This window comes from Rosa chinensis, chromosome 7 (assembly GCF_002994745.2).
Source record: "Rosa chinensis cultivar Old Blush chromosome 7, RchiOBHm-V2, whole genome shotgun sequence".
Classification (NCBI taxonomy): Eukaryota; Viridiplantae; Streptophyta; class Magnoliopsida; order Rosales; family Rosaceae; genus Rosa; species Rosa chinensis.
In genome coordinates this window covers 33,540,035-33,565,465 of record NC_037094.1, presented here as the reverse complement: position 1 = coordinate 33,565,465, position 25,431 = coordinate 33,540,035, and the positions used below count along the sequence as shown (strand labels likewise).

At 40.0% G+C, this 25,431-nt stretch overlaps 3 protein-coding genes and 1 pseudogene across 4 annotated transcripts; 1 reads left to right on the top strand and 3 right to left on the bottom strand.

Moving 5' to 3' along the window:
* The first annotated feature begins 2,968 nt into the window (after positions 1 to 2,968).
* On the top strand, positions 2,969 to 4,255 carry LOC112177799 (NAC domain-containing protein 2-like). Its single transcript, XM_024316054.1, has one exon. It carries the CDS (start codon positions 2,969 to 2,971, stop codon positions 4,253 to 4,255), a length of 1,287 nt encoding a protein of 428 aa, XP_024171822.1.
* A 1,202-nt stretch (positions 4,256 to 5,457) lies between these two features.
* LOC121050412 (snRNA-activating protein complex subunit-like) lies at positions 5,458 to 6,634 on the bottom strand. The gene is made up of 3 exons (XM_040510208.1): positions 6,519 to 6,634; positions 6,181 to 6,433; positions 5,458 to 5,526 (listed from the first exon to the last, which is right to left on the bottom strand). The coding sequence occupies exons 1-3, from the start codon at positions 6,564 to 6,566 to the stop codon at positions 5,498 to 5,500; spliced, it is 330 nt and encodes a 109-aa protein (XP_040366142.1). The 5' UTR covers positions 6,567 to 6,634; the 3' UTR covers positions 5,458 to 5,497.
* A 6,828-nt stretch (positions 6,635 to 13,462) lies between these two features.
* LOC112177798 lies at positions 13,463 to 14,049 on the bottom strand (annotated as a pseudogene).
* A 2,286-nt stretch (positions 14,050 to 16,335) lies between these two features.
* LOC112176223 (actin cytoskeleton-regulatory complex protein PAN1) lies at positions 16,336 to 25,165 on the bottom strand. 2 transcript variants are annotated; one of them, XM_024314050.2, is made up of 13 exons: positions 24,780 to 25,165; positions 22,153 to 23,215; positions 21,273 to 21,491; positions 20,964 to 21,190; positions 19,949 to 20,023; positions 19,216 to 19,287; positions 19,031 to 19,129; positions 18,638 to 18,709; positions 18,443 to 18,557; positions 17,787 to 17,855; positions 17,335 to 17,632; positions 17,174 to 17,258; positions 16,336 to 17,081 (listed from the first exon to the last, which is right to left on the bottom strand). In XM_024314050.2, exons 1-13 carry the CDS (start codon positions 24,915 to 24,917, stop codon positions 16,566 to 16,568), a joined length of 3,048 nt encoding a protein of 1,015 aa, XP_024169818.1. In that variant the 5' UTR covers positions 24,918 to 25,165; the 3' UTR covers positions 16,336 to 16,565. The 2 variants fall into 2 exon arrangements, with proteins under 2 accessions (XP_024169818.1, XP_024169819.1); XM_024314051.2 differs by having other exon boundaries at positions 17,174 to 17,255.
* Positions 25,166 to 25,431: the final 266 nt, after the last annotated feature.

Sequence of the window (25,431 nt, the reverse complement as noted above, 5' to 3'; positions counted from 1 at the left end):
CATGTTGAATTCAATTTTGGCATTAAAACTAGCCTGAAATGTTAAAAAATTCATACCATCAATAAGTCTATAAATGAGGTCCAACTGATCTTTTTCTTGTATACAAAAGGTTTATGATTGTGGATTGTGGAACAACTTTTGGATTAAAGACAAGAGGTCGAATCTGAGAGCATTCTTGTCTCTCTTCCACTGACTGCTCGGTGGGAAAACGACCATGTAAGCTTCCTGGATCTCTCTGCCGTTCACATCCAAAACCAATTGGCAATGGATGGAGTGGCCCAAACCCTTATAAACCCATAGGCAAGGTCCCATTTTTCCCATGTGGGATGTATATATTCTCAACACGCCCCCGCACGTGTGGCGAATTTTCAAGCCATACACGTGGACAACTTGGGTGACGTGGAGCCCGTGTGGCCGTTAGGCACGCACACGTGGGTAACCTGCTCTGATACCATGATAAAGTAATCTGGGGTTCACATCCAAAACCAATTGGCAATGGATGGAGTGGCCCAAACCCTTATAAACCCATAGGCAAAGTCCCATTTTTCCCATGTGGGATGTATATATTCTCAACAAACTCTATTTCCAATAGTACTGAAACGGCTTGAAGTTTTGGCTTATAATTGAGTGAGTAAATCTTGCTGTTTTGTGGGCAGAAACCAGAAAGAGGGAAGCGAAGAATGGAAACTATTAGATGCTTGCATCAACCCAAAGGAATGGATTTAATTAATGTTCGGAAGTAGTTTGTGTCATTTTGAGATTTTTACATCTTTTAACAGCTTCCAATCCTTCCCCTTTTCTTGTTTCTTAAATATTTGAGGACTAGAAGTTCATCAAAAAAACTATAATACATCTTTAATGGTGCAAGGTGATGTAAGTTTTGAATATGTACGTTAGAAATGTCATCTTTTTAAGACCAGAGATGTCGTCTTTTTAAGACCGCAAATTAACTCTAGCTGCATATATAATTCTTGAATTAAATTGACTCTAGTTGCATAATTCATAATGACGTCAGAAATGTTATGAGGAACATGAAAATCAGATCCAAAGATCCCCTTGCACCTTTATTTCCAAATATACCGGCAGCACAAAACAATTAAACAAATAAAGTATTCCACTGCATGTTTCTAAAAAATTAAGCACCCCTTTTGCTTCTAATTAGCAGTAATCCACTCCTTCCAACCCATTGAAAAAGTATTCTACGTTGTAATAATAGGGGATGGTAACAGGCTAACAGCATGCATGCCAGACCTGTTGAGCATATCTAAAATCACGCAGCAAGTGTCCCGTGTTTTCAGAGTTAGCAATATGCATGTATTCTAAACCTGTGAGCATTGTTTAACAATCTTTCTTGAACAATAATCCAAATAAATATCTTCAGTTTAGGAGGTATAGCAAAAGACCATATTTTGCTGCCATGTAAAGTCATGATCTCTCCTCAAAAAAAAAAAAAAGTCACAATGATCTTGGCCTTGACATAATTGGTAATATGCAGATTAATTTCACTGAAAAAAAAAATATACCAGAAGATGTACTTCCCCAAATGAGTTTATCATTATTAGAATGATTCAAGGAAAGGGGTATGCATGTAATATGACTAATAACCTGGGGAGGAAGATAATTTCTTAAAATATAGGCAATCCATTTACCATTTTGCAGAAAATCCTGAACAGACACTGTCATTAACATACTTGGCATCTAGAGCAAATTGTCTCATGCACAGCTCCATTTACCATTCCAGAAATTTACTAGAGCACCATTCCAAGTTCTCCATTGTTAACCCCGTCTTAACAGTTCATCCCCAAAACACCACCCCAGACCATGTACTGGAGCAATTTTGGGGTTCTTTTAATAATTAGAAGACAATGAAGAATGATCATGAAGATACTTAGCTCTATAAATTCTGCTCCATAAACCTTGATCATTATTCTATATTAATCTCCAGCTTATTTTGGCAAGCATGGCTTGGTTCATACTTGCCGTTTAGTTAATCCCTAAACCACCCATACTTTTAGGTCTATAGACAGCCTTCCAGCTAAGAATGTATACTCAACATCAGTTATTGATGATATATGAAGATAAAATTATTCATTTAACATTCCTCAAGTTGATAATCATTTCCATAGGTCTTTTATTTCTGCCCAAAACTCAATATAAACTTCTTTTGCTTGAATTCCCAAAAGAAGCAACAACAAGAAGGAAAATGTTAATTAGGCACAACTTGATTCCATCATAACTCAGAAATATATTCAAAGCTGTGGTACACAAAACTTTAACAGATAACAAGACTCTTATTCCGTTAATAAATCTTGGGTTTTAATATGTTTCTGCTACTGAATTAATTCTGGTAAACCTAAAGTGTCTAAGTACACATGCTACTGCTGCGCGAGACTGAAAAACGTACAGACGTCCTATATTTTTAGTTTCTGTGGGATCATATATTACAACGTCCTTTCCATCCGAACTCATCAAAACTTCACAATTAATTCTGCACAATGAGCTTAGTCGTACGTTAGAGACATCTTGTATGGTATAATATTGGTAGGAGTGTTCATTGTTAGGACCCTTATATTTTGATCTTAATTGCTGCACTATGGTTATGATTCACTGTTTTAGCTTGGTGAGTAGGATCATGGTTGCGTATGTCTATTTCAATACTTGATGTAGTCGTTTGGAATAGGAGTGAGCTGGAGGAATCTTTAGAAAGGTTAGGACACGTGTTGGCTCATAGGCTAGTGTCGTGCTCAAGAGGGAACCTTCCTCAAAAACTGAAGCCCCAAGTTTCTATATAAACTGATGGAAGCGACGAAGCCCTAAGTTTCTATAAACTGTAGCCCTAAGTTTCCAAACCCATCAAAACCCGAGCCACTCGTCTTGTTTCCAGAAACAATTCTATCCGTCAAAAACCTAGCTACTCATCTTCTTTCCATAAACACTTCTTTCCGAAACCAAGAAAAGCAAGATAAACATGCAGCAAGAGTTTTCGATGGAGGAGAGCAGACGCAATCACCTTCCTGGCCAGAGGTTCTGCCCCATGGAAGATGAACTAGTTCTCTTCTACCTCAAGCCCATGTTGAGCGGACAGAACGTGCCCGGCAGAAACCGCGTGGTGTTCGACTGCGACCTCTACGGTCACCAAGAACCTTGGGAGATATGGGAGGCCTTCAAGACCAAAAGACCACACGACTTGAGGCTCAAAAAGGACATCTACTTCTTCACCCAACACAAGAAGATGAGTTCCACAGACAAGCGTGTGCGCCGGAATGTTGGAAGTGGCACCTGGAAGGGCGACGACTCCGGCAAGCCAGTACGATCTGTTGAAACTGGTCGTGCTGTTGGCTTGAAGAAAAGATATACTTACAAGAACGAAGACTCGGTGCACAACGGCTGTTGGATCTTGCATGAGTTCTACCTTGATCGATCACTGAGAGACAAGAAACAAATAGTGAAAGACTATGTTCTTTGTCTATTACGAAAGAATGGTGAACCCAAAACCAAGATCGAAAAGAAGAGAAAGCAACGTGAAGAGGAAGAGGTTCTTGAAAACAATTATGGCTTGGATGATGGAGAAAACTCAAATAGGGAGCAAGAAGAGTTGCTTGAGCCACAAGCGAAGCGGCAACGAACGGTGCCATCCATTGATAATGCACCGCTAACAATGCCATCAGAAGATGATGCTGCATTCGCAGCTGAACTAGAAGAGTCATTGGAATGCTTTGAAGATGATAATGCACCCTCAGAAGCTCACGCAATTGGCTTTCAAGGTGAGGAAAATGGTGGACAGCAACCATTAGCCGAGATGCAGGCAGGCCCTTCATTCGGGGACGATCATGGGATATTTAATATGCTGCTAGAGGAAGATTTTCTCTGGGAGGAACTCTTAAAAGAAATGGGTATAGAAAAGGACGAACCAGTTCTTAATGGTGAGAGTAGTAATATAGATATGGCTGAAGAAAAGGAAAACAGCATCCTTCTTTATGCTCCCACATCATCCATGTCTGCGGCCTATGATGGTTGCAATGATATGCCATATTTATCCTCTGGAAAAGGTTACCTTGATCCATCTGGAAGCAATAATGTGTGTGGAGGATCGATTGGCTTTCAGGATGGTGCATACTGGGTTGAGTCTTTGTTGGAGGTCCCAAGTACGGTTGAGCAACAAAAGACAGCTGATGAAGATTGTTCGGATTGGTTGGAGTCAATCAATTTTAGTCCTGAGGAGAACAACTTGCTTTGGAGTGACCTGCAATGGTGATGGTAGCTGATATTAGCATGAAAATAGCCTAGCTATTAAGATTAATTGACAACAATGTCAATAAATTTTGTTTTAATTTGTTGTATATATGAACGCGTGGTACTCTTTCCTTTGTCTGAGATTTTATCCCAATTGGGTTTTACTCGGAAAAGGTTTTAACGAGGCCATAGATATTTGCGTTCTCTGACTTCTGTAAGAAAGTCTTACATTAATGAAATCTTCAGACTTTCATTAAAAATGAACGAAGAGTCTATATTTCATATTCAATCTTCAAACTTTCATTAAAAATGAACAATGAGTCTATATTTCATATTCAACTAAATGGATAAAATCTTTGATTAGACTCCAAATCGTATTACCTGCAATTGGTTAAATTTGTGAACTAGTAGGTGCAACATTATTTGCGAGGACTTGTTTTGTTCCTCTTGATCTCACCGCAAGAAGTTAGCAGAGACGGCATGGTTACTAATCTCAAGATTTATGCAGCTAGTCTTAAAAAGATAATTCAATACTTACATCACCTTGTACTTGTGTTAGACTACTTTTGATGAAGGATTACCAATTTCTAACCCACAATTATCAAAGGGAGAAAGAAAAAATTGGGTTGGAAGGTGATAAAAGAGGTAAAATTAATCATTCTTAAAATTGGGTTGGAAGGAGATAAAAGAGGTAACACAAAAACAAAAACAAAAAAAATTCATTCTTCACTTCCCTCTCTTCTGGTTCTTTGGGTTGATGCACTCTTTATGCAGGGCTTTAGAAGACTTCAAGTTTGTTAGATTGCATGAGCTTAGTCAATGAAGCTCTAAATTGGCTAGAATAGAGAACTCCCAATCCCTTCAATTTGTACAGATTCTTCATACGTTGCTCATTAATGAAACCAAAACTCCCAAATGGAAACTCGATTATTGAAAACTTCCCAACCTTACAAAGACAACAATACAATGCGGTTGTATCATTTTGTGAAGAAAACCAAATTACGCTCTTAATTGAACATAACTATGAACCTCAACGTACGTTGTTTTCAGATTACATTGATAAGAAGGAAATAGCAATTATTGGAAAAGTAGCAGGGATTCTCCGGAATCCATTTGTCATTGATAGTCGTCTTTGTACGTAGCACTATACGTACAATCCTTCACTATATTCCTGTACATGTAGCTTCAATTAGAATAAGAGTATTGGATAAGCTGCCATGTTCTGTATATCCTCTAGATGAGTGGATGAAGCAACCTTATGTCATTAATCACAACTGTGTCTGCCGTCAGCTGGTACCAAGTAAAAGTCCCCAAATCAATTCGTTATATATATTGCCACATTATAAGAACAGAACTATAAACACGAGCGGAGAGGAATTGTGTGCAAAGAAAACCAGACATGTCACCACAGTTTAGCAATGCAATAAACGACGGTCAGTGTGGTAGTATTATCTTGTGTCAGAAATCTAGAATTCTTAATTTTAGTATTATTGATTCTCATGCTCGTTATATACATTGTTGTATTACTGATATCACTTCAAATGTTGCATGGTCTACAACCTTTATTTATGGTTTTCCATAGAAACATAAACAATGCAATAACGCGAAAGGTAAAAGTATAAGTAGGTAATGTTCTCTTTCCCAACAATATAAAATTGTACATTGTTATACTGTTAAATGTATAATAACGACTGCCTACCTGCTGAAATCTTCCATTGGCATTACCATAAGAGAGGGACAAAATAAATGCTAACAATAAATTGCATACCCAACCACCCTGGAGGAGGGAGATTGGTTTATTGACAAACTGATAGATTCTATAAGAAATTGACCTAAAGCAGTCAAATTGAATTGAAAATACATCCAATCATGAAGTTCACATAGAGCCAATTATGTAAGTACGACAAAATTTATAGGGCATGAAAAAGCAATATAAGTGTGTATCTGGTGACATATCAGCAGGTTGAAATTTCAAGTTGCAAAACTGTGTCTTGTGCATATCATCACCTTGGAACTGAGGCAATTTTGAGCCAGTTATGTTGCAAACAACTGCTTTTCTCTTCTTTTGAAATTTTCCAGCTAAGACACACTCCACTTTATAGTTTTTAAGAGCATCATCTCTTGAATGTCTAAGCCAATCAAATATAGATCCACTATAAGAAAAGGCAGAAGGATCCCTCAGATCGTTGTAGAATGTATCCTACATACGATAAGCAATTTACTAGAATTAAGTGGAAAGACCATCTTCATTTGAAACTAAACATTGAATGGATCCAACTTCTTACTTCTATGAGGAAATATCCTGAATGATTATGCTGACCATCTTTTTCCATCACCTTGTCTGTTAAACAGAATCATATCTTATCCCTCAACTCATTGCTTGATCTTGTCGTCCTAGGACCAAGAATTCTTGGTCTCCAAGCAAAACTAGCGTCATCATTGCTTGATAATGATTTATTACAGGATAATGATACTAACATTAATAAGTAAACAAAAAGAAGAGTGACGGAAAAAAAAAAAAAAAAAAAAAAAAAAAAAACTAACTTCACAAGCCTATTCAATGACAGTTTTTGGTTTTGCTTTAATTGCTATGCGATATGAAGCTTTGGAAACATGGCTCAGCCACAAGAGTTATTACAACCGTTACCCAATAACCTAGCTAGTTAAGAGCTTTAAGACCAACTCCAAATTGAGAGGAGGGGTATTGGTTGTTGAGGATTTACTCAAGACTTTCCATCATTACAGATTCCATGATTTGGCAGCAAAGTTCCCATTCAAGGTTATGAATGGAAGCATCTTCGATCAGCTAGCCAGATTTTAGCATGGTTATCTCTTGGGAGTTGGTTAATGTTTGAGCATGGTCATCTGCTTGCAATTAATAATTTGGTTATGACAAACGTGAAATGTGCAAAGGCATTCATGATAAAAACAAAAGATTTAAATACATCCAAGAAAAAAAGAAAAAAATCCATTTCTTTTGCAATTCAAAGAAATTCTACTTAAAAGAACCCTTTTACAGTGTGACTGAGGGAGCAACCCAAAAAAATAAAAATAAAAAAGAAATCTTGGTACATGTTGATAGCAAAAGAAACAAAACTTGAGTCTGAAGTTTGCTAAATCGGAGCTTCAAAAACAGCTTGCATAAAGATAAAATTGAATTGCCCCAGACATTTTAAACAGACTTGTGGCCCCATCTATTTCCATGTGAGAAACTTGCAAAGACGAGTTGCTATTATGAAAACTACCGATGATTAAAGATACAAGAAGATCTTACCTGATAAAATGTCAGCTCCATTATCAAACCAATCTCTAATACAATGTCCTACAAAAGTCAAAAGCCAGTTAATACAAAATTGCATACCTAGACAAATATACCAGCTGCATGCAGAAATTATAGCTTATGTGACGCAGTTGAAAGTAACCTAAGTTTACAAGCAATAAATTCTAAAATGATAAATCTGGAGTCCACCAGAGATAGATGAGAAAAACTCTCAATTTAATTGATAATATGATAAAAGATAGATTCTGTAGCCGTTTAAGATTGCTTATATATGAGAAAAGAAACCCTAGGGCGACTAACAATGAATCTCTAAAGCTCACGGGTCAAAACAAAACAAATCCAATTTGAATCCGAAAATTCTGAAAAATAGTAAAACGCAATTTTGAGGTCCGAAACGATCCCGAAAAAGCCCACACGTCGTGGCAAAGCAACAAGTTTTGTTTCTGGCGTCGTTCCCTTTCCAAAAAGGTATAGCAATCACGATTCGGACACTGAATGCCAAATTTGCAGCAAATCGAGTTTTCCTTTGGATTGATCGAGCTATTCTTCGATTCTTTAGGAGTGTCACACATGCACTTACTAGAACAACCACTCTTCTAGCAGGTAAGTCAATAACTTGCTGTAGAAGGTGTTAAAACCACATATTCCTTGCATATCTCTTCCTCAGATCAAGCTTCAGTAACAACAACCAAATCTCCTCCATTAATTGATTTATCTCCAGCTTGATATTGCTATTGTCAAGGATCTGTTATGGCTAGAGTTTAGCATCAGTTACAAGGCTAGGATTGAGCAGCTTGTTAATTGTTGTAATTACAATTGAATGTTTTATGTAAATATAATCTTGTATACTGCTATATATTGTATAGAATGCATTTGCACAAATCAGTGAAAATCACTTTCTTCATGGTATTAGTCTAGGTCTTGTATCCTCACCTCCATTTTCTGTCCTCCTCTTGTCTGTCTCTTCTGTGTCTTCTCTCTTGTCATCCATGGCTGCTTCTTCCTCTTCCCACACTCCTACCCAAAACACTTCTCAGTTCATCAAACTTAATGAAACTAATTACTTAGTCTGGCTCCGACAGATCAAACCTTACCTCTGTGGTGCAAATCTCTGGGGCTATGTGGATGGCACCATCCCTGAGCCCGATGCCACCATCACCACTCCTGCCACCAAAGACACTCCGGCTAAGACCATTTCCAATCCTGAACATGCAAAATGGGTCACAATTGATCAACAAATTGTGAGCACTCTCAATACCTCCTTAACTGAAAACATAGCTCGTCTTACCATTGGGTTTGACACTTCCAAATCCATCTGGGACTGCTTGTCTCGCCATTTTGCTCAGAAGTCTGCTGGCAGTGCTACAAGTCTCAAGCTTCAACTCTTTGATCTCCAAAAGGGCACACAAACTGTCGATGCATATCTCCAACAAGCAAAGTCAATTGCTGACTCTCTGGCCTCCATCAATCAACCAATTTCTGATGCCGATCTTGTTGTAGCCACACTCCATGGTCTAGGTCAAGAATATCTCATGCTGCAAACAGCTCTTGCCCAATCTACATTCCCTGATTTTTCTGATCTGCGTGCAAGGATCTTAGCTTTTGAAGCTCAGCAACATGTTCATTCCTCTGATTCTCGTGCTTCAGCCTTATTTCATCAAGGTTCTGCCGTTGAAGCCCAGCCCCGTGGCTCCACCGTCGAAGCCCAGTCCCAATCTACCACAGATCTCCATTCCCGTGGCCCTCCACCTCGACGGGACTTCCGGCGCCCCTTCAACGGCGGTCGCCACTACCAGCGCCGTCGTGGAGGTGCATCTCGCCCCTTCCCCACTTCGCAGCCCGTGTTTCCTCCATACGGATCTTCTTCGTGGCCAGCACGTCCTCATTGGCAGAATGGGCTTTTAGGCCCAGGTCCACAATGGTGTCCGAATTGTCACACAAATTAGCATCATCTCTCTCAGTGTCCACATCGTTTCGCTGGCCCATCCACTGCCCCTCCCTTTGCTGGTGCACATAATTTCGGTGATCCCAATTGGTACCCTGATACTGGCACTACTCATCACATGACAGCTATGCCACTTCAAAATTCTCAACCTTATGGTGGTCCTCATAATGTTTATATAGGTAATGGTGATTCTATGCCAGTCACCCATTCTGGTAACCTTCCATTCTCTGTAGGCCATTCCAAATTCTCCTTAGAAAATGTCTTACGTATACCTTCCATTCGTAAAAATCTCTTATATGTTGCTCGCTTCACTAAGGATCATCTTGTCTTCTTCTTCTTTGCTCCTGATTTTTATCAAATTCGTTGCTTACGCACTGGTTGTCTCCTTTTTCAGGGCCCTTGTAAAGATGAGCCATATCCCCTTCTCCTGTCATCTGACACAACCATTCCTCATGCTCTCACAACCGTCCATTCCTCTCTCTGGCATAATTGTCTGGGCCATCCATCTTCTGCTGTCTTAGATGCCCTAAAGTCAACTCTTGGTTTCCCTTCTCATTTTCGTAATTTCTGTCGTGATTGTGCACTTAGCAAATCACACCAATTACCTTTTCCATCGAATAATGTATTTGCTTCCGAACTTTTTCATATTCTTCATAGTGAAGTGTGGATGTCTCCTGTGTTGTCGGTTAGTGGCTTTAAATACTATGTTGTGTTCACTGATGACTTCTCACCTTATACATGGATATATATCCAATGCGCCGCAAAAATGAGGTGCTATCGAATTTTCAAACTCTTGTTTCCATGGTTCGAAACATTTTTAATGGGGCTATTAAATACCTTCAGGGTGATAATGGTACAGAATATGAGAATACTGCCTTTTCTCATTTTTGCAAGTCTTTAGGAATACAACAAAGATTCTCATGTCCACATACACCGCAACAAAATGGCCTCGCTGAACGCAAACACCGTCACATTGCCACCATGACTCGCACACTTCTCCTTACATCTGGGGCTCCTCAAAATTTATGGGTGGAAGCAGCCTTAACCTCTATCCGTCTTATTAATTTACTTCCTACTCCTGTACTCAATTGGTCAACTCCTCATTCTCGTCTTTATGGCACTCCTCCATCCTACTCCTCCCTTCGTGTCTTTGGTTGCTCTTGTTTTCCGCATTTAGATTCCTATGTTTCCAATAAACTGTCCAGTAAAAGTGTCGAGTGTGTCTTTTTAGGATACAGCCCTAATCATAAGGGCTATAGGTGTCTTCATCCCCAAACAGGTCAAGCCTATGTGTCCCGTCATGTTCTATTTAACGAAAATTCTTTTCCGTTTAAAGATTTACGGTTACAAACTACCACTGATCCGCTAGAATTTGTGCTCTTGTCTCACCCGGTTCCTCCGCAGGCCCACCTGCCGAGCCCATTGCCATCAGTCTTGGCCCCATCAGACTTGGCACCACCTGCTGAGCCTCCATCTCCTAATGGTCACATTTCCTCTCATTCTGATCTAGTTGATTTTTCAACTCCCACCTCTGTAATACCAACGTCCCCTGCAACTCACCCAGCTTCACCAGGACGACACCATTCCCTCTGAGCCCGTGCTCTCTTCCCCTGCTCGTCCCCTCATCTAGTATGCACGTCGCTGTCCCACGCCGGCGGCTCAGTCCGTTCAGGCCGCAGTGAACCCAACTGCGACCCACGTCGTGCCCGCTCCACCTCCAACGAGCCCAAGTACATCTTCCGTCCCAAATCTAGCCTCTGTGACCCCTATCGCGTCCTCCACCGTCGGTCCTTCATCTGGGCCCCCACTTCTCGATCATTCCTCCGCAATCCAAGTCGCGCCCGCTCCAGTTCCTCCATCCATCGCTCCTCTGCCGCAGGTTTCTGTTCCACCATCAGTAGCCGCACCTGACGCGGCTCCACCCCCTGCAGCCCCTGCGGTCGATCAACCCATCGTAGCACCTTCTCATCACAGCATGGTGACTCGTCTCCGGGACGGGATTGTTCAGCCCCGAAAACTAATTGATGGCATGGTTCGCTATCCTATTCCTCGCGCTCTCATCTCCTTGGTGGAACTTGCTAAACCCACTTGTTACTCCCAAGCTTCTCAGAAATTAGAATGGCGTCAGGCCATGACAGAAGGAGTCAATGCTCTGCTCAAAAACAACACATGGACCCTTGTGCCTCCCTTTCCTTCTCAGAATGCAGTCGGTTGCAAATGGGTCTTTCGAATCAAGAAGAAATCAGATGGCTCTGTTGAATCGTACAAGGCCCGTCTTGTTGCCAAAGGCTTCCATCAACAGCAAGGTATCGATTATGATGAAACATTTAGTCCTGTTATTAAGCCTGCAACTATTCGTACTGTGATTACTATTGCTGTTTCACGAAGTTAGCCTCTCAGGCAATTAGATGTCAAGAATGCCTTCCTTCATGGCATTCTTAAGGAAGACGTGTTCATGGTACAACCTCCTGGCTTTATTGACCCATCAAAACCTCACCACGTCTGCAAACTTAACAAAGCACTTTATGGATTGAAACAGGCACCTCGTGCTTGGTTCCATCGTATGAGCTCATTTATGTTATCTGCTGGTTTCACTCAAAGTCTTGCAGACCCATCTCTATTTATTTATTGTCATGGTCCACATATTATCTATTTTCTATTATATGTTGACGATATTGTGGTAACTGGGAGTAACAACCACCTTCTTCAGAGCTTTATACAGTGTCTTAGGTGAGGTTTTGACATCAAGGACCTAGGTCCCCTTCATTATTTTCTTGGCTTACACGTTACTACTCATCAAAATGGCCTACACATAAACCAGCTTAAATATGCTCATGATATTCTCTCTAAGCATGATCTTTTGTTGAGCAAGCCTGTCAGTACACCACTGTCTGCCAAGTCTGATCATACTGCTACTGCTGGACAACTTCTTGACAATCCAACCACATTTCGGGAATTGGTTGGATCATTACAGTATCTTACTATCACTCGTCCTGACATAGCATTTGCAGTAAACATGGTGTCTCAATTTATGAGTCAGCCTCGTGTACCACATCTCATTGCCGCCAAACGCATTGTCCGATATGTCAAGGGCACTCTTGGACATGGATTCCACTTCTGGTTATCTTGTGTACCTTGGCTCCAATCTCATCTCTTGGTGCTCTAAAAAGCAGCCCACTATTGCTCGCTCTAGCACAGAAAGTGAATACTATTCCCTTGCTCATGCTTGTGCTGACACAATGTGGTTAGGCTATCTTCTCTATGAACTTGGTGCTAATATTCAGTTTCCTGTGTTATTGCATTGTGATAATTTGAGCACCACGTACATGGCTTCCAATCCCATCTTTCATGCTCGCACGAAGCACATAGAACTTGATTACCACTATGTACGGGAAAAGGTTTCCATTGGGAGCCATAGGGTCTGTTACATTCCTTCCGTAGATCAACCGGCTGATCTGCTCACCAAGCCATTGCATAAGCATCGCCATTCCTTGCTGTCAAACAAACGTGTGCGTCCAGGACCCTCAAGTTTGCGGGGGGATGTTTTTTTTTTTTTTTTTTTCTCTTTTTCTTAAAGAGGACCAAAGGATTTCACTCCTACCCCCATGGTGACTCGAACCCATGACTTCGTCATTAGGTAGTGGGTGCTCTAACCACTGAGCTAACACCACTTCGTCTGCGGGGGATGTTAAAACCACAGATTCCTTGCATATCTCTTCCTCAAATCAAGCTTCAGTAACAATAACCAAATCTCCTCCATTAATTGATTTATCTCCAGCTTGATATTGCTATTGTCAAGGATCTGTTATGGCTAGAGTTTAGCATCAGTTACAAGGCTAGGATTGAGCAGCTTGTTAATTGTTGTAATTACAATTGAATGTTTTCTGTAAATATAATCTTGTATACTGCTATATATTGTATAGAATGCATTTGCACAGATCAATGAAAATCACTTTCTTCAGAAGGAAAGAAAGATTATATCTGGGCAGCACTGAGATGTCAATTCAGAAATGCCATCCCGTAGCTCGCCAAATTCTCTGTGTCTTGTCAAAACGACGAGCAGCTTTAATCTTCAAGTATAGCTTATTATAAGCCCTCCCCAACTTATTTGAAGCAAGAAGTTTACTTAGTTTGCTATAGGTATGCTTGGGCAAAAACCTTTTCGTAGAGACTCTTCCATGACAAGTACAGCATTTTCAAGCTGCCCTATGTTGCAAAGTCCACTGATTGCATACTCATAAACTTCGATATCAGAAGCATAACCACATTCCTGCATCTCATCCCAAATATTTAGCAACATTCCACATTTACCAAATCTAGAAAGGCGCATAAGCAATAGCTTATAAGCAGTCAATTATATTCTACATCCGACCTTTCTTGCTTTCTGGTAGATCATCATAGCAGCATATGGTGGACCATAGCTACATAAGGCTTCCATAAAAGAGGTTATAGTCCCCATCGTAGGAACAAATCCTCGACTTAACATCTCATCAAACATCTCCAGTGCATCTGCCGCTTTCCGGGCTTTAAGGAAACCAGCAATCAATTTGGTATAAGTATCAACATTTGGATCACAACCATTACTCGACATACACTTGAAGTAGTTTACACATTCATCTAATATTCCCAATAGAGATAAAGTTAGAGATCATTACATTGTATTGTATGCACTTGCATCATATAATTAAAGAACTTTCTTCGACCCAATGCTCTGAGGATTATATGGTATGTATGAACATGTTTGGCTACATTTGGCTTCTGAATTGCCAAATTAAAAAACACAGCATTTCTTATGGAGAGCTTGTCTGAATTTGCTACTTACTATGAACTATGAAGGGTCTTTATTCGAAGGAGGTGGTATCTAATCCTTTGTGTCCTATCTGCAAGGAATTTCCAGAATCAGTGGAACATGCATGGTTCTATTTCTTTGCCCTTGGGTAAACCAGGTTTGGTTTGGCATTCCATTGTGTTATAAAATTGATCCTGCAGTAGTGACTACATTGGATGATTGGCTTTTAAAGGTGTTCACACAACTATCATCTTCTAAATCTGGTTCAAAATTTCTTATGTGTTGGGTGGATCTTACATTATGAAATATTTGGAAAGCGAGATGTGAAATTGTTTATGAGCATTTGTCCCCTAATCCTATCGGCATTATTCATAGAATAGGAGCCGCCATTGCTGAATTCCTCAATACTACTAAAGTTTCTGGCTTTCTGCTCATATTTGTGCTACTTTGCCAATCTTAGACTCTGATGATTCTAAATGGGTGGCTCCTTGCCCTGGAAGGATTAAAATTAATTGTGAAGGTGCTTGGGATGATGTTACAAGGAGGGCAGGAGATGGTATTTTTGCTAGAAATCATCTGGGGCAATTGGGGGCAGGCTCCAGCCGCTCCACTATCTCTGTTTTTTCAAATTATGCCATTGTTTCTGAAGCTTCTGCTATTTTGGAGGGGCTGAAGTTGGCAAATCACATGATTTCCAGGATTTCATTATTGAAACTGATTCTGAACAGATGCTTTTGGCTATCAAGAATCAGTCTCAGAAGATCCCCTGGGAAATCTACCCTCTTCTCAAGGACATTAGAAGACTTCAATTTATGCTTCATTGTTGTCAATGGAATTTGGTTAAGACTTAAGAGATCTTCAAACTCAGCTGTGGCTTGGCTTGCTTGTCAAGTTAAAAGAGGGATGGATCTTGGTAATTGGGTATTGCACACTCCATCCTCTCTGTGTAGAAATAGACTGCTGAAATAATGATAATTTCCTGAAAAGCACATTCCTTGACTAAAGAAAGACCCTTGATGACAGTAGAAGCTTCCAGTTGCAGAGTTGAGCCTGAAATGAGAGACTTGGTTTCTTCCAGCAATCAGGGCTCTTGGAATGCAAATTGACCATTTAAGGAATAGAATCATAGCAAACCTCCATAAGAAAATTACTAGCCTATGGAATTCCAGGGCACTCCCAAAGAAACTTCCAGTTCCAGACCTTAGAATTAACAACGCAATGAGGGTTTAAGCCTGCCACCATGACTTATGGTAACCAGATCTAATTGGAAGACTCCCAGATTTCTCATAGGGCCAAATGAACCAAAGCAGATGCTAGTGGGATGGACTCGGTAGAATTAATAGTGTCCTCCATTGTAATGTGATGCTCAAATTCCAGCATAAATTCACCCAATCCACCAGATCAGTAAATTTTTGATATGGAAGCAGCCAAATGCTGAGCGTGGAGCATAATCCCAGAAACACCAGGAATCCATCTATCTGCCCAAGTAGTACGTTTCACCATTCATCACTAACCCACATAGCATATTTATCAATCAACTCCAAGCCAGGATGATCTAGAACCCCAAAAAAGTGATATTATTATTATCCCTGGAATCCAACATAGAACAAATATTGGTAATTATGAGTGGTTGGAGAAACACTAGTCTGGCTAGAGTCTCACCAGCTAAACTTTATGCGATATACCTAAACCTAATCATGTAATGTCTTCTTTCAAGTGCCCCCCTCAAGTCACTAATGCCTTGGATAATAAACAAAGGAACTTCTTCTGGAGTTCTCATGCTCAAACTTCCACGAAACATGCCTCCACCCCAAAATCGATGACTGGATTTGGGAGTTCAGCCTGAAATAGTGAAACTGGTTTCAATATTGCAGCTCTGGCTAGTCCATTGAGATTTCATCATTGACGTCTTATGGCACATTCTTTTGATTTCCTAGCCATATGAAATTGATTAGAGCATATAGCATATGGGATAATCACATCTACGTGAAAGAGTTTATGGAATCCATCAATCCAAAAGAAGGGTAATCACGTCTGCATTCAATAGTTTTGCAAATTGCAACGTAAGAAAACTTGGAGAACTTGTCATTGGGGGAAAAGAACAGAACAAAAATCAACTTTACTCGTTTTCATCTTCGTATACATCAAATAGTACATTGCCATCCATTTAATACAATAAGGCCATACAAACAATAGTACGTATGTCATTGTCTCTAAGATATACAACACACAAAATTGGCTACAATGCACAAGCCTTGAACAAAATGGGAAAAAAAATGGGGGTTTTGTGAGGTACAGATAATACAGTGGATTGCCGGTTAGAAAGCATTCCAATTATCAGATCCCTTCTTTGGATTTTGACTCTCTGATGTGACCTTAAAGGGGCCAGAAGAGCCAAATGGATCTGTGTCATCGAAAGAGTATGTACTCTGGCCAAAATCTTTTGTGCTGCTTATGGAATCGAACCTTGTGTGGCCATGACTTTGGCCAAAGTCTTTGCTGCTGCTTATGGAATCAAACCTTGAGTGGCCGAAATCTCTAGTGCTATTCATGGAATCAAACCTTGTGAACCTCTCAGGTTGAGAAGAAAAACCACTGTCTTGCCTGCTGCTGAATGAATCAAACCTTGAGAAATTGTCAAAGTAGTGATCCCCGGCCTCACTATATCTTGGCGAGTTGGCAAACCTCGAGACTGGTGTGCTAGGAACAGAGTCTTCAAAGAAAATGCTCTTCTTCTGAAAGGCGGTATCTGCATTGGGGGATCCAGTTCTTACTGGGTTGACACCATAGTCATCAGATCCAAAGAAATCTCTGTGCTTCTCAGAATCTGTGCCCTGCAAGTTGACATCATATATGGGAAGCATCAATGCATTTGCTGTTGTCTTATAATCACTAGCTAGAGCAGTACTTTAGATGTTAGTCTCACCTTGCCCTTGTCAGTATTAAATCCCCAAACGGAATCAATATCATCATTATTGTCAAAGGCACCCCAGGTCGATTCATCAAAACTTCTGTCACCAGAAATACAAAGTATCAATCAGCATTAGCATAGACAGATAGCATGGAGAGAATTATATTAACACCTACCCGTGTGTTTCTCCATCTGCTTCGGAATTTTTACCATAGTGGATGTCTGAGAAGTCTCGAGACGGGCTGTCTACAGCAGTCCTTCCAGCTAGACTGCCATTGGGACTTCTTACATGTTCATCTTCACCGTGGGTGAAAACAGATTCACTTTCATGTGCATGATCACCATTGCTGTAAGAAATTCCTGACTTTCCATCAGTAACCGATGATGAATCAGCAGTTGAACTACGATCTGGGGAAGCCTTTTCTCTCTGGACAGATTTTGTTGAGGAATCAATTATGAGATCATTGCCAAATCCTGAAAAGTTATTGGAACTCCTATTAGTAAGAATGAACAAGTATTTTTACATTTTGGTTAAAGTGCATCTGCATATCAAATAGGAAAAAGAGATGAAAAAACAATCATGAGGTATAGTAACAAGAAAATCTGCACTAGGAAACTTATGACAAACCTTCATCTTCGAACTTGTCCCAATCTTCATCCCAAACAGCTGCTCCGTCTTGAATTCCAGGTTGCCAACCTAAAGAACCATCACATGAAAAATGTCATGCAATAAAACCAAAATAAGAAGGCAAATTATTATGGAATGCGATAAGGTAATTTTCAAGAATAATGAGTGCATATGGAACAATATAGTCACATTCTTTAAAAATTATCTGCCTTGGCTCCAAAAGTTAAGGTCTCCTTCATGATTATCCTTTGTGGTACAATGGCTTTACAAATAGAAATGATGAAGCCAAGGCAATCAATTACTTTCACAATTTTCCATGCATGTATTGAAAAAATTTTGTATAAAACAGAGGTGAATTATTTTAATTTCTATAATCGTTGTTTGTCAGGCACATCATATTCATCCTAGATCACTCATCCATCACATAATGAGGTTTCTTCAGATATCTCTCCTAAAGTTTTATTTACAATTTCCATGTTCTTCTCACAACTTCCCTCCTTTCTAACTTTTATTAGTTTAAAACTTTGAGATATCCATTTTTAGAGACTAATATATTCAGATATTGGGCATAGTATGGCATTTTCCTCCAGTGCGGGTCCTTGCTTAATTGAAACAACACAGAACGAAGGTTGGGAAAGATACAAGAGCCTGCATACCAGTTGGAAGCTCAATTATTGCAGCTGACTTCATGTCTAGCCCATGTTTCTTGCAACGTTCAGTAAGAGCCTTTATTAGCTCCTCAAGATCATATTGTATACGATCAGCTCGGACCTAGAGCAGCAATAATCCATCAGCGGTAAACAAATTAACATATAGTAATAAGCCCATATAGCTAATGGCAGAGGGTCTACCTGAAGGATACCATCAGCACTACCTCCTTGCTCCATTTTAACAATTGCTTGATGCAATTCCATCTTCCTCTCCTGAGATGAATTGAGTGAAGTCAAAATAATGAAATACTTTCTCATGAATAAAACACTAGGTCATTCAAAGAAGATACACATCTAGACAGTCACTAAACAAAACATCAACAATACTTTGCAGCTATATGACTGATCTAAGGATGTCCTAATTTGTAATACCTTCACCCATAAAGAGAATGTAGAAAATAAAGCTTGGAAAAAAACAGATAGAAGGAAAATGACAGACAAGTTCATGCGCGGAACAATGCCATGGTTCTGAGCTCACAACATGGAAACTGAAGATAATAGTTACTACCCACTTGAAATAAATAATGGTATTACCTGAACTTCACGAAACGTGGCCTCCTCAATGGTTAACTTAGATGCTATTTCTGCCACTTGTTTATATTTCTCTTCATACTTCTTACCCAGTAGTTCAGCCTGTACTATCACTTGTTAGGACAAGCTAAAGGGATACCACTTGTGCCAAATGAGAGCATTATGGTTCTGTATGAATTAGCAAATACCTCACGCTTGTCTGCCAGTGCCCTTTCTGTGATCTCATTTAATCTGTTATCACATCTGCTTTTATACAGAACCTGTAAGCAAAAATGACAAAATAGATGAAGCACAGAAGAGTCAGCCATGACCAGAATTCTACTGTTCAAGTAAGAGGAAAAAAAAAGAGTATATAATATCTAGATGAAATATCCAGACAGCTAGTTAACCAAACAAGGAACCAAAGGCAACGAAATAATGTACTTATATCTCATAACTTAAGTCACTTTATGAGATAATTCAAGCATCAGTTCAGCGAATAGGTAAACCCTACTCACATAGAAAGATTACTAAGAGGTTTGCGATGACCAAATCAAATTTTATTTAGCATCTGTGTTTAGGGTATGTTCAAGCTGTCAACCAACATTACAGAATCACTAGACACCCAAAATGATAAACTGTGAACCAGCATGCATTTCAACTACTTAGTTTTTGATACCCAGAAATCCTCAACCCCGCTTCACAGGCCGAGGGCCACCTTCGCTAACCCTACAATATTTAGGAGGCAGAAAACTCTAGCAAATAGCTAGTTAGGTAAACTGAAACCCCAACCACATGAGCAAGGCCTGGATTGTTCTTGCATCCATTTTTATAGATTAGCATAAAAATATATATATCTGAACCTTTGTACTTAGCAAAATTTAAACAGCATGCCTCTAATGACAAGGAGGACAGGAATAACGAAAGATAGAAGCTACTTACAAGTTCCTGCATTTTCGTGCGATAGAACTCAATCTTCTCTCTCGAGTCCAAAATCACATTCTCAGTTTCTTCAACCTATCAAATCCAGTAATATATAAGTATGAATGATTTGCAAGGAAGTAAGCAAAAGGCACATATAGGACTTGGGAAAGAAAGAAAAAAAGGAATTGAGAAAAAAACAATGTGGTAAGTCAACTAAAATATCGAGGTTTCTGGAAGCCAACTAGCAAGGCATAGCCTAAGCAAAAGGCCAAGCCAGTTTAATTAAAATTATAAATTTAAAGATTCAGAATGAGAAAAGGTCATTCCAGTCTATGCACAAGTGAAAGCCAGGGTCACAGGGTCACAAGGCCCAATCCAACGCCAAGGGCAAGCAAACACCTAGGGCAGAGCCAATACCAAGGCTAATCTAATGCTAGGGCAAGGCCAAGAAAACACCACATCGAGCGTTGGCCAATAAGACGAAACAATGTCACTCCTAAATGATATGATGAGACTGAAGTCAATTATTCTAATAGTGTGCAACTTTCAAGACTGTTGCACTTCATCTACACTTTCAACCAATATCTTGAATAATAATTGACATAGAGGGTATAGCAGGTGACTCAAACTAACAACTTTCCGGTTATATCTATTTAGTTGGGATGCATCAGGTCACTTTTTCCAAAGGTATAAGGCCAAACCTTGGGCTTTGTATCTCTGTGGTACTGACTATCTTTTTTGAAAAAGTTGCTTGACAAAAGATAATGCTTTATTCCATAGGGGGGCAAAAGGAAGAGCAAGGTAGTTTGTTCAATAGGACCATATCTAAATTATTTAGGACTAAATCCTAATCTGGAATTGCTAGACTAACTCATTAGGATATACAAAACCTGGCTAGTGACTATTCTTACTTTAATAACATCATCTTATCCCCATCCTATCTCCCAAATGAGACTGCAGAAACTTAAAGGGCCTGATATACATTTCAAGCAAGATTGTGGTAAGTGATAACTAAAAGCACAAAGGAACTTGCCTCTTTCCCTGCACTGTTAGGGTCTTGAGGTCTTGAGTTGGCTGAATCCTGCTTCCCATTGTCAAGCTGGTTTTGAGCCAAGCCCTCCATCCCTGGCACCCTCAAATTTTGCTGATTCAGTTGCACTGTACGATCAGCCTGAGGGGCGTTTCCCTGAATTGGTGGCCTCAAACCAGTGCCAGGTGGCATCATCTGGGAACCTTGCATCGCTTGATGTTGTCCAAAGCCTAAATGCAAGAGAAAGAAATATCTCACCCATAAAAACCAAAGTAAAATAAAAGATGTTGGAAAAGAAACCCAAAATGTTACCAGGGTGGGGACTCCAAGCTGCATTTCCATAACCCACTTTTGGTTGACCTGTCATTGACAGCAGTGTCTCATCCAACATAACATTGCTTGGAAGTGTAGCTGGAAGAGGCCGACCTTCCCTGTAACGTTCCATCAAATAGAGAGAAAAGCAGAACTCTCTCAAGGAAAGCATGCTGTCATTATCCTGATCAGATAAGTCCCACACCTGCTTTAGAACCTCTGTGAAAGACCCAAATGGATATTATTGAGCATTTGCAGAACCAAACAAAGTCTTTTGAAAGATTCTCCAAATTCAGGTAAAAGTATATTCATTTCTACTACACCGTCATTATTAAGGGTGTCATAAACATCTTAGATGAAATCGAAGTACCAAAAGTAAATGAAAATTCTTAAGGTGTCCAGTAACAAGAAATTATATTATATCATGAAAAAATTAGGATGATTCCCAATTAAATACATACATGTTTGATCTCCTATCTATCCCCAAAAAAATAAAAAATACATAGATGTATAATCAGCATTAGAATAGGAAACTGAATTAAAGCAGACAAATCCCTACCTAAACTTCATTAAGCATTATCTTTCTGAGATGTTTACCAAGAATTTCCTGTTATGATAATAAAAACACACCAGATCACCCTACAATCCCGAAGTCAACCAAAAAGATATGATTTTAATCAACCCCTTCACGAGGCACACATTACCAATTTGATCTAACAACCAAGAAACTTAAACAAAAACCATTTAAGAGCAGAATGATGGCCTGAATTTCAAGAAGAAATCACTAGGTTAGTTACTAAGTTTTCAAAATCGTCAATCAAAGATTAGTCATCCAACCCAGTGCATTGTCTATGATTAATCCAAATGGGAAAACCCTTACCTCTTGGTAACCTCCAGCTCAGAAATAGATTTCGTGCCTGCTCTCCAGTGATTTTCCCATCTCTGTCAGTGTCTACTTCCATAAAGACTTTTGTATATTTCTGAACATCAGATGGCTTCATCTTTGGCCAAGGAGGCTGTGAATTTTCAGAAGTAGAGTTTCCGACTCCAACTGAAATTGCAGGTGATGCAAAAGAGGAAGGACCCGCAGCTGAAACTTGCGGGCTTGAGTTTGACGGTGCCTGGGGCCGCTGAAATTGGCCACCAGAAGGCTGCATTGTGAATGCACTCAGTGAATCAAGTGCATTGAGCTTACTAGAAGATTGGGACCCACTTGAAACTGGAACAGTGGCTGATGGCGTAGGTGCACTACTAGCAGAATATGTTGACCCAGGAGCTCCTGGCTTTGATTGAGCAGGGGCTGCAGAAAATAAATCACCTGAGAAACCTGAATTGGATGCAAACCCATTTCCAGAGGGAACTAATGATTTAGAGTCATTCACTGTTGCCAGGGAAGATGTTGACACTGGAGGTTGTGGTTGTGTTGTAGATGAGGGCATGGAAGGACTAATCCCTCTTGGACCAGAAGGAGGTGCACCAGTGCTTCCACTAAGCCAATTATTTGAGTTCATTACATTGGGACCCCCCATACCACCTCCCACACCCTGTTGTGGACGGGAATATCCACTAGTAGGCATCCCAGGGGTCATGCCTTGAGGAGGTCTCATGGACTGGTTTTGCTGTGGCTGAAAATAATTCTGGTTCATACCTGCATTAGGAGCTCCTGGTCCTCTAAACCCAAAACTTTGAGATGTTGGTGGCGTCCCCATACCCATCTGTGGAGCAGGTGCACCAGCCATAGGATTTGCTTGAGGTGCAGATATGGCTGAAAGATTGATTTGTGGAGCAGGAATTTTTGCAGCAGCTGGCCCGTATAATGCGGCCTTGACTATATCAGGCGTTAAATCTCTCTTGCTTTGAGCCACAGTCACAAGTCTAAGAGCATTATAAAATTCTGGCCGACCAAGGAAACCAGTTTTGTTCTGATCCGCATGCATCCATATCTGCAAGTCATAAACAAAAAACACTTCATCAGCTATTAGTTCCATGCTAAATCAAAGTTTAAATTTCAGCCAGGAAGTAAAAGAAATTAATAAAAATGCAAAAGGATTGAAAAGTTTCAAAGGCTTCATATATACCAAAGCAGTTCTGAGCAGCATGCTAATCTATTACTCGTAATAAGATCCCTGTACATGTGGCTACTTGTCGTGGCAAGGTTAGTTTAGAGGAAGCATAGGAATTCAAAACAAAGAGAAAAAATATTTACTTGGAAAATGGCTTTGGAGGTTTTGTTTGGAAAGGGGTTCTCTTTGGTTTGCTGTCATCAAAAGCAAAATGGGGTGCATAAAATGGGTTAAGATTCTAAATGGTAAGTATGGGTTGGACAATTCTTTACGCAACAGATTTTTTCTTTGCTCTTACCCTGGGAAGATATCTTTTAAGGCCTAAATTCTTTTTCATTTTACAGTTTTTGGGTGGGGAGTGAGGAGGGAGAGGTCCACAGATGGGCTCGAAAAACAGTTTATCATTCTTTGTTTCCTAGTATATAGTATCTGCCTACATAAATCCATTGCTCACTGGTACTTGAATCTTTCCCCTGTTGCTTTATCGTGGGATTAAGTGAATGAGCTCATTGAGTTACTGAAAAGTTGTGTTGATCCCATCCAAGCAGAATCATAACGTTTTTTTTTTTTCCCCTAGCAAGTCCTATAAAAAGAAACTAACGGATGGCTTCTCTTCTCTTTTTGGTCCCTCTCAAGCAATCTGGAAGGCTACGGTACCAGCCTGAGATAAGTGTGACATGGTGCAAAAGAGAAAGCCTTAGTGGTGCATCTCTCTTGAGCCCTAAGTAGTGGGTACCATGTGAAAGTAATGCTGAATTCGATGGGAAAATTGAGTCCACTTGTTTTCTCCTTGCGGATAAGGTTGTTTAGGGAGGCAGGCTTGGGCTGGTGATCCCGGCTTCTTGTGAGGCTTTACTAAGTGAAAAAAAAAAAAACAAATAGTGTTTTCTGGAACAAGGGCCTGGTGATTGATGGCTGTGCTATGTTGGCAACATTTTGGGTTGTTTGGCTGGTGAGGAACATGAAGACTCATGAGGGTGTCAGACGAAGTAGAGCAATTTTATACATCTTGTCATGCAAGTTCTTCTATCCAGAATTCTACTGTAAGAAATCTACTAATTCTCCTGTAGGAGTTCCCCCGGACCTTTTATCTCTTATTCTACACGGAAGAGTTTCTCCACAAAAATAGAATCAAGACGAAAATGAACCGAATTGCAAATGAAACAATAGACTCAGTGGCAACAGCTCCAAAAACACAAGCAGCATCAAGATTCTTCGAACTCTTTCACGTCGTTAATGCAGTAATATATATAACTAACTAGCCTAAATCAAGCATTTACTTCAATTTTTCCAAGCCAGTGACTGTCAAGTTGCTTCGAAAATGACAAGACAGAATTCTAAGTCTCCCTACTCACTATCAACTACGATAATTCGATATTCAAGCTCAATAATCCACAATACCAAAAGGATGAAATTCGAAGATTAAAGCCAAAGGATGACGAACCTGAGCAAGAACTGGTTTGGGCAAATTGGCGCCCTGAAAGAAAGCGACGGCCTCAGCTCCGCTGATCCTGCCATCTCCGTCTAAATCCGCTCTCCGAAAGTAAGCTTCCAGCTGATCCGTATACGCACCGGCCGCCATTTGTCTCCGATTTCGCACAGATCACATCCAAAACCCCAAACCGAATCAAATCCTGCTTGAATCTCAGGCGGCAATGGCGAATCGAATTGTGGCTGCGTGGGATCGAGGGATTGGTCGGTGGATCGATTAGAGGTGAGAGAGGGAGAGAGAGAAATTGTGTCTGTGGCGTTTCAGACCAGAAAGGTAAGCTTCGTTTGTAAAATTTTCATTCCAATTACGGTTGGGGGAACTTGACTCGGTTTATTTTATGTAATAACTAGCTCCGTTGCAAGAAGAAAATATATATATATATATATATTATGAAACTGCCCCCGTATTTCTTTTCTATTGTTACTTCACCCTCGGTTTATTCTATGTTCTCCGTACGCAACCACATATGCCCGATCATAAGCAGTTTGTGGTTCTTAACTAATGAAAGTTGTTTTTTAGAATTTAGGCCCGTTTTGAAATTGCTTTATTTATAAAAAAAAAATTTAATTTTTGTCTAAAATTTTATATTACATTGTGTTGGGTA

Coding starts and splice junctions, on each gene's coding strand:
- LOC112176223 (XM_024314050.2), bottom strand. CDS start 24,917: ATGGCGGCCGGTGCGTATACGGATCAGCTGGAAGCTTACTTTCGGAGA. Junction 19,288..19,948: donor GCACGAAAATGCAGGAACTT/GTAAGTAGCTTC, acceptor TTTTGCTTACAG/GTTCTGTATAAAAGCAGATG. Junction 17,633..17,786: donor GGACAAGTTCGAAGATGAAG/GTTTGTCATAAG, acceptor ATAACTTTTCAG/GATTTGGCAATGATCTCATA.
- LOC112177799 (XM_024316054.1), top strand. CDS start 2,969: ATGCAGCAAGAGTTTTCGATGGAGGAGAGCAGACGCAATCACCTTCCT.
- LOC121050412 (XM_040510208.1), bottom strand. CDS start 6,566: ATGGAAAAAGATGGTCAGCATAATCATTCAGGATATTTCCTCATAGAA. Junction 6,434..6,518: donor CAGGATATTTCCTCATAGAA/GTAAGAAGTTGG, acceptor TATCGTATGTAG/GATACATTCTACAACGATCT. Junction 5,527..6,180: donor TCAACCTGCTGATATGTCAC/CAGATACACACT, acceptor TTTACTTGGTAC/CAGCTGACGGCAGACACAGT.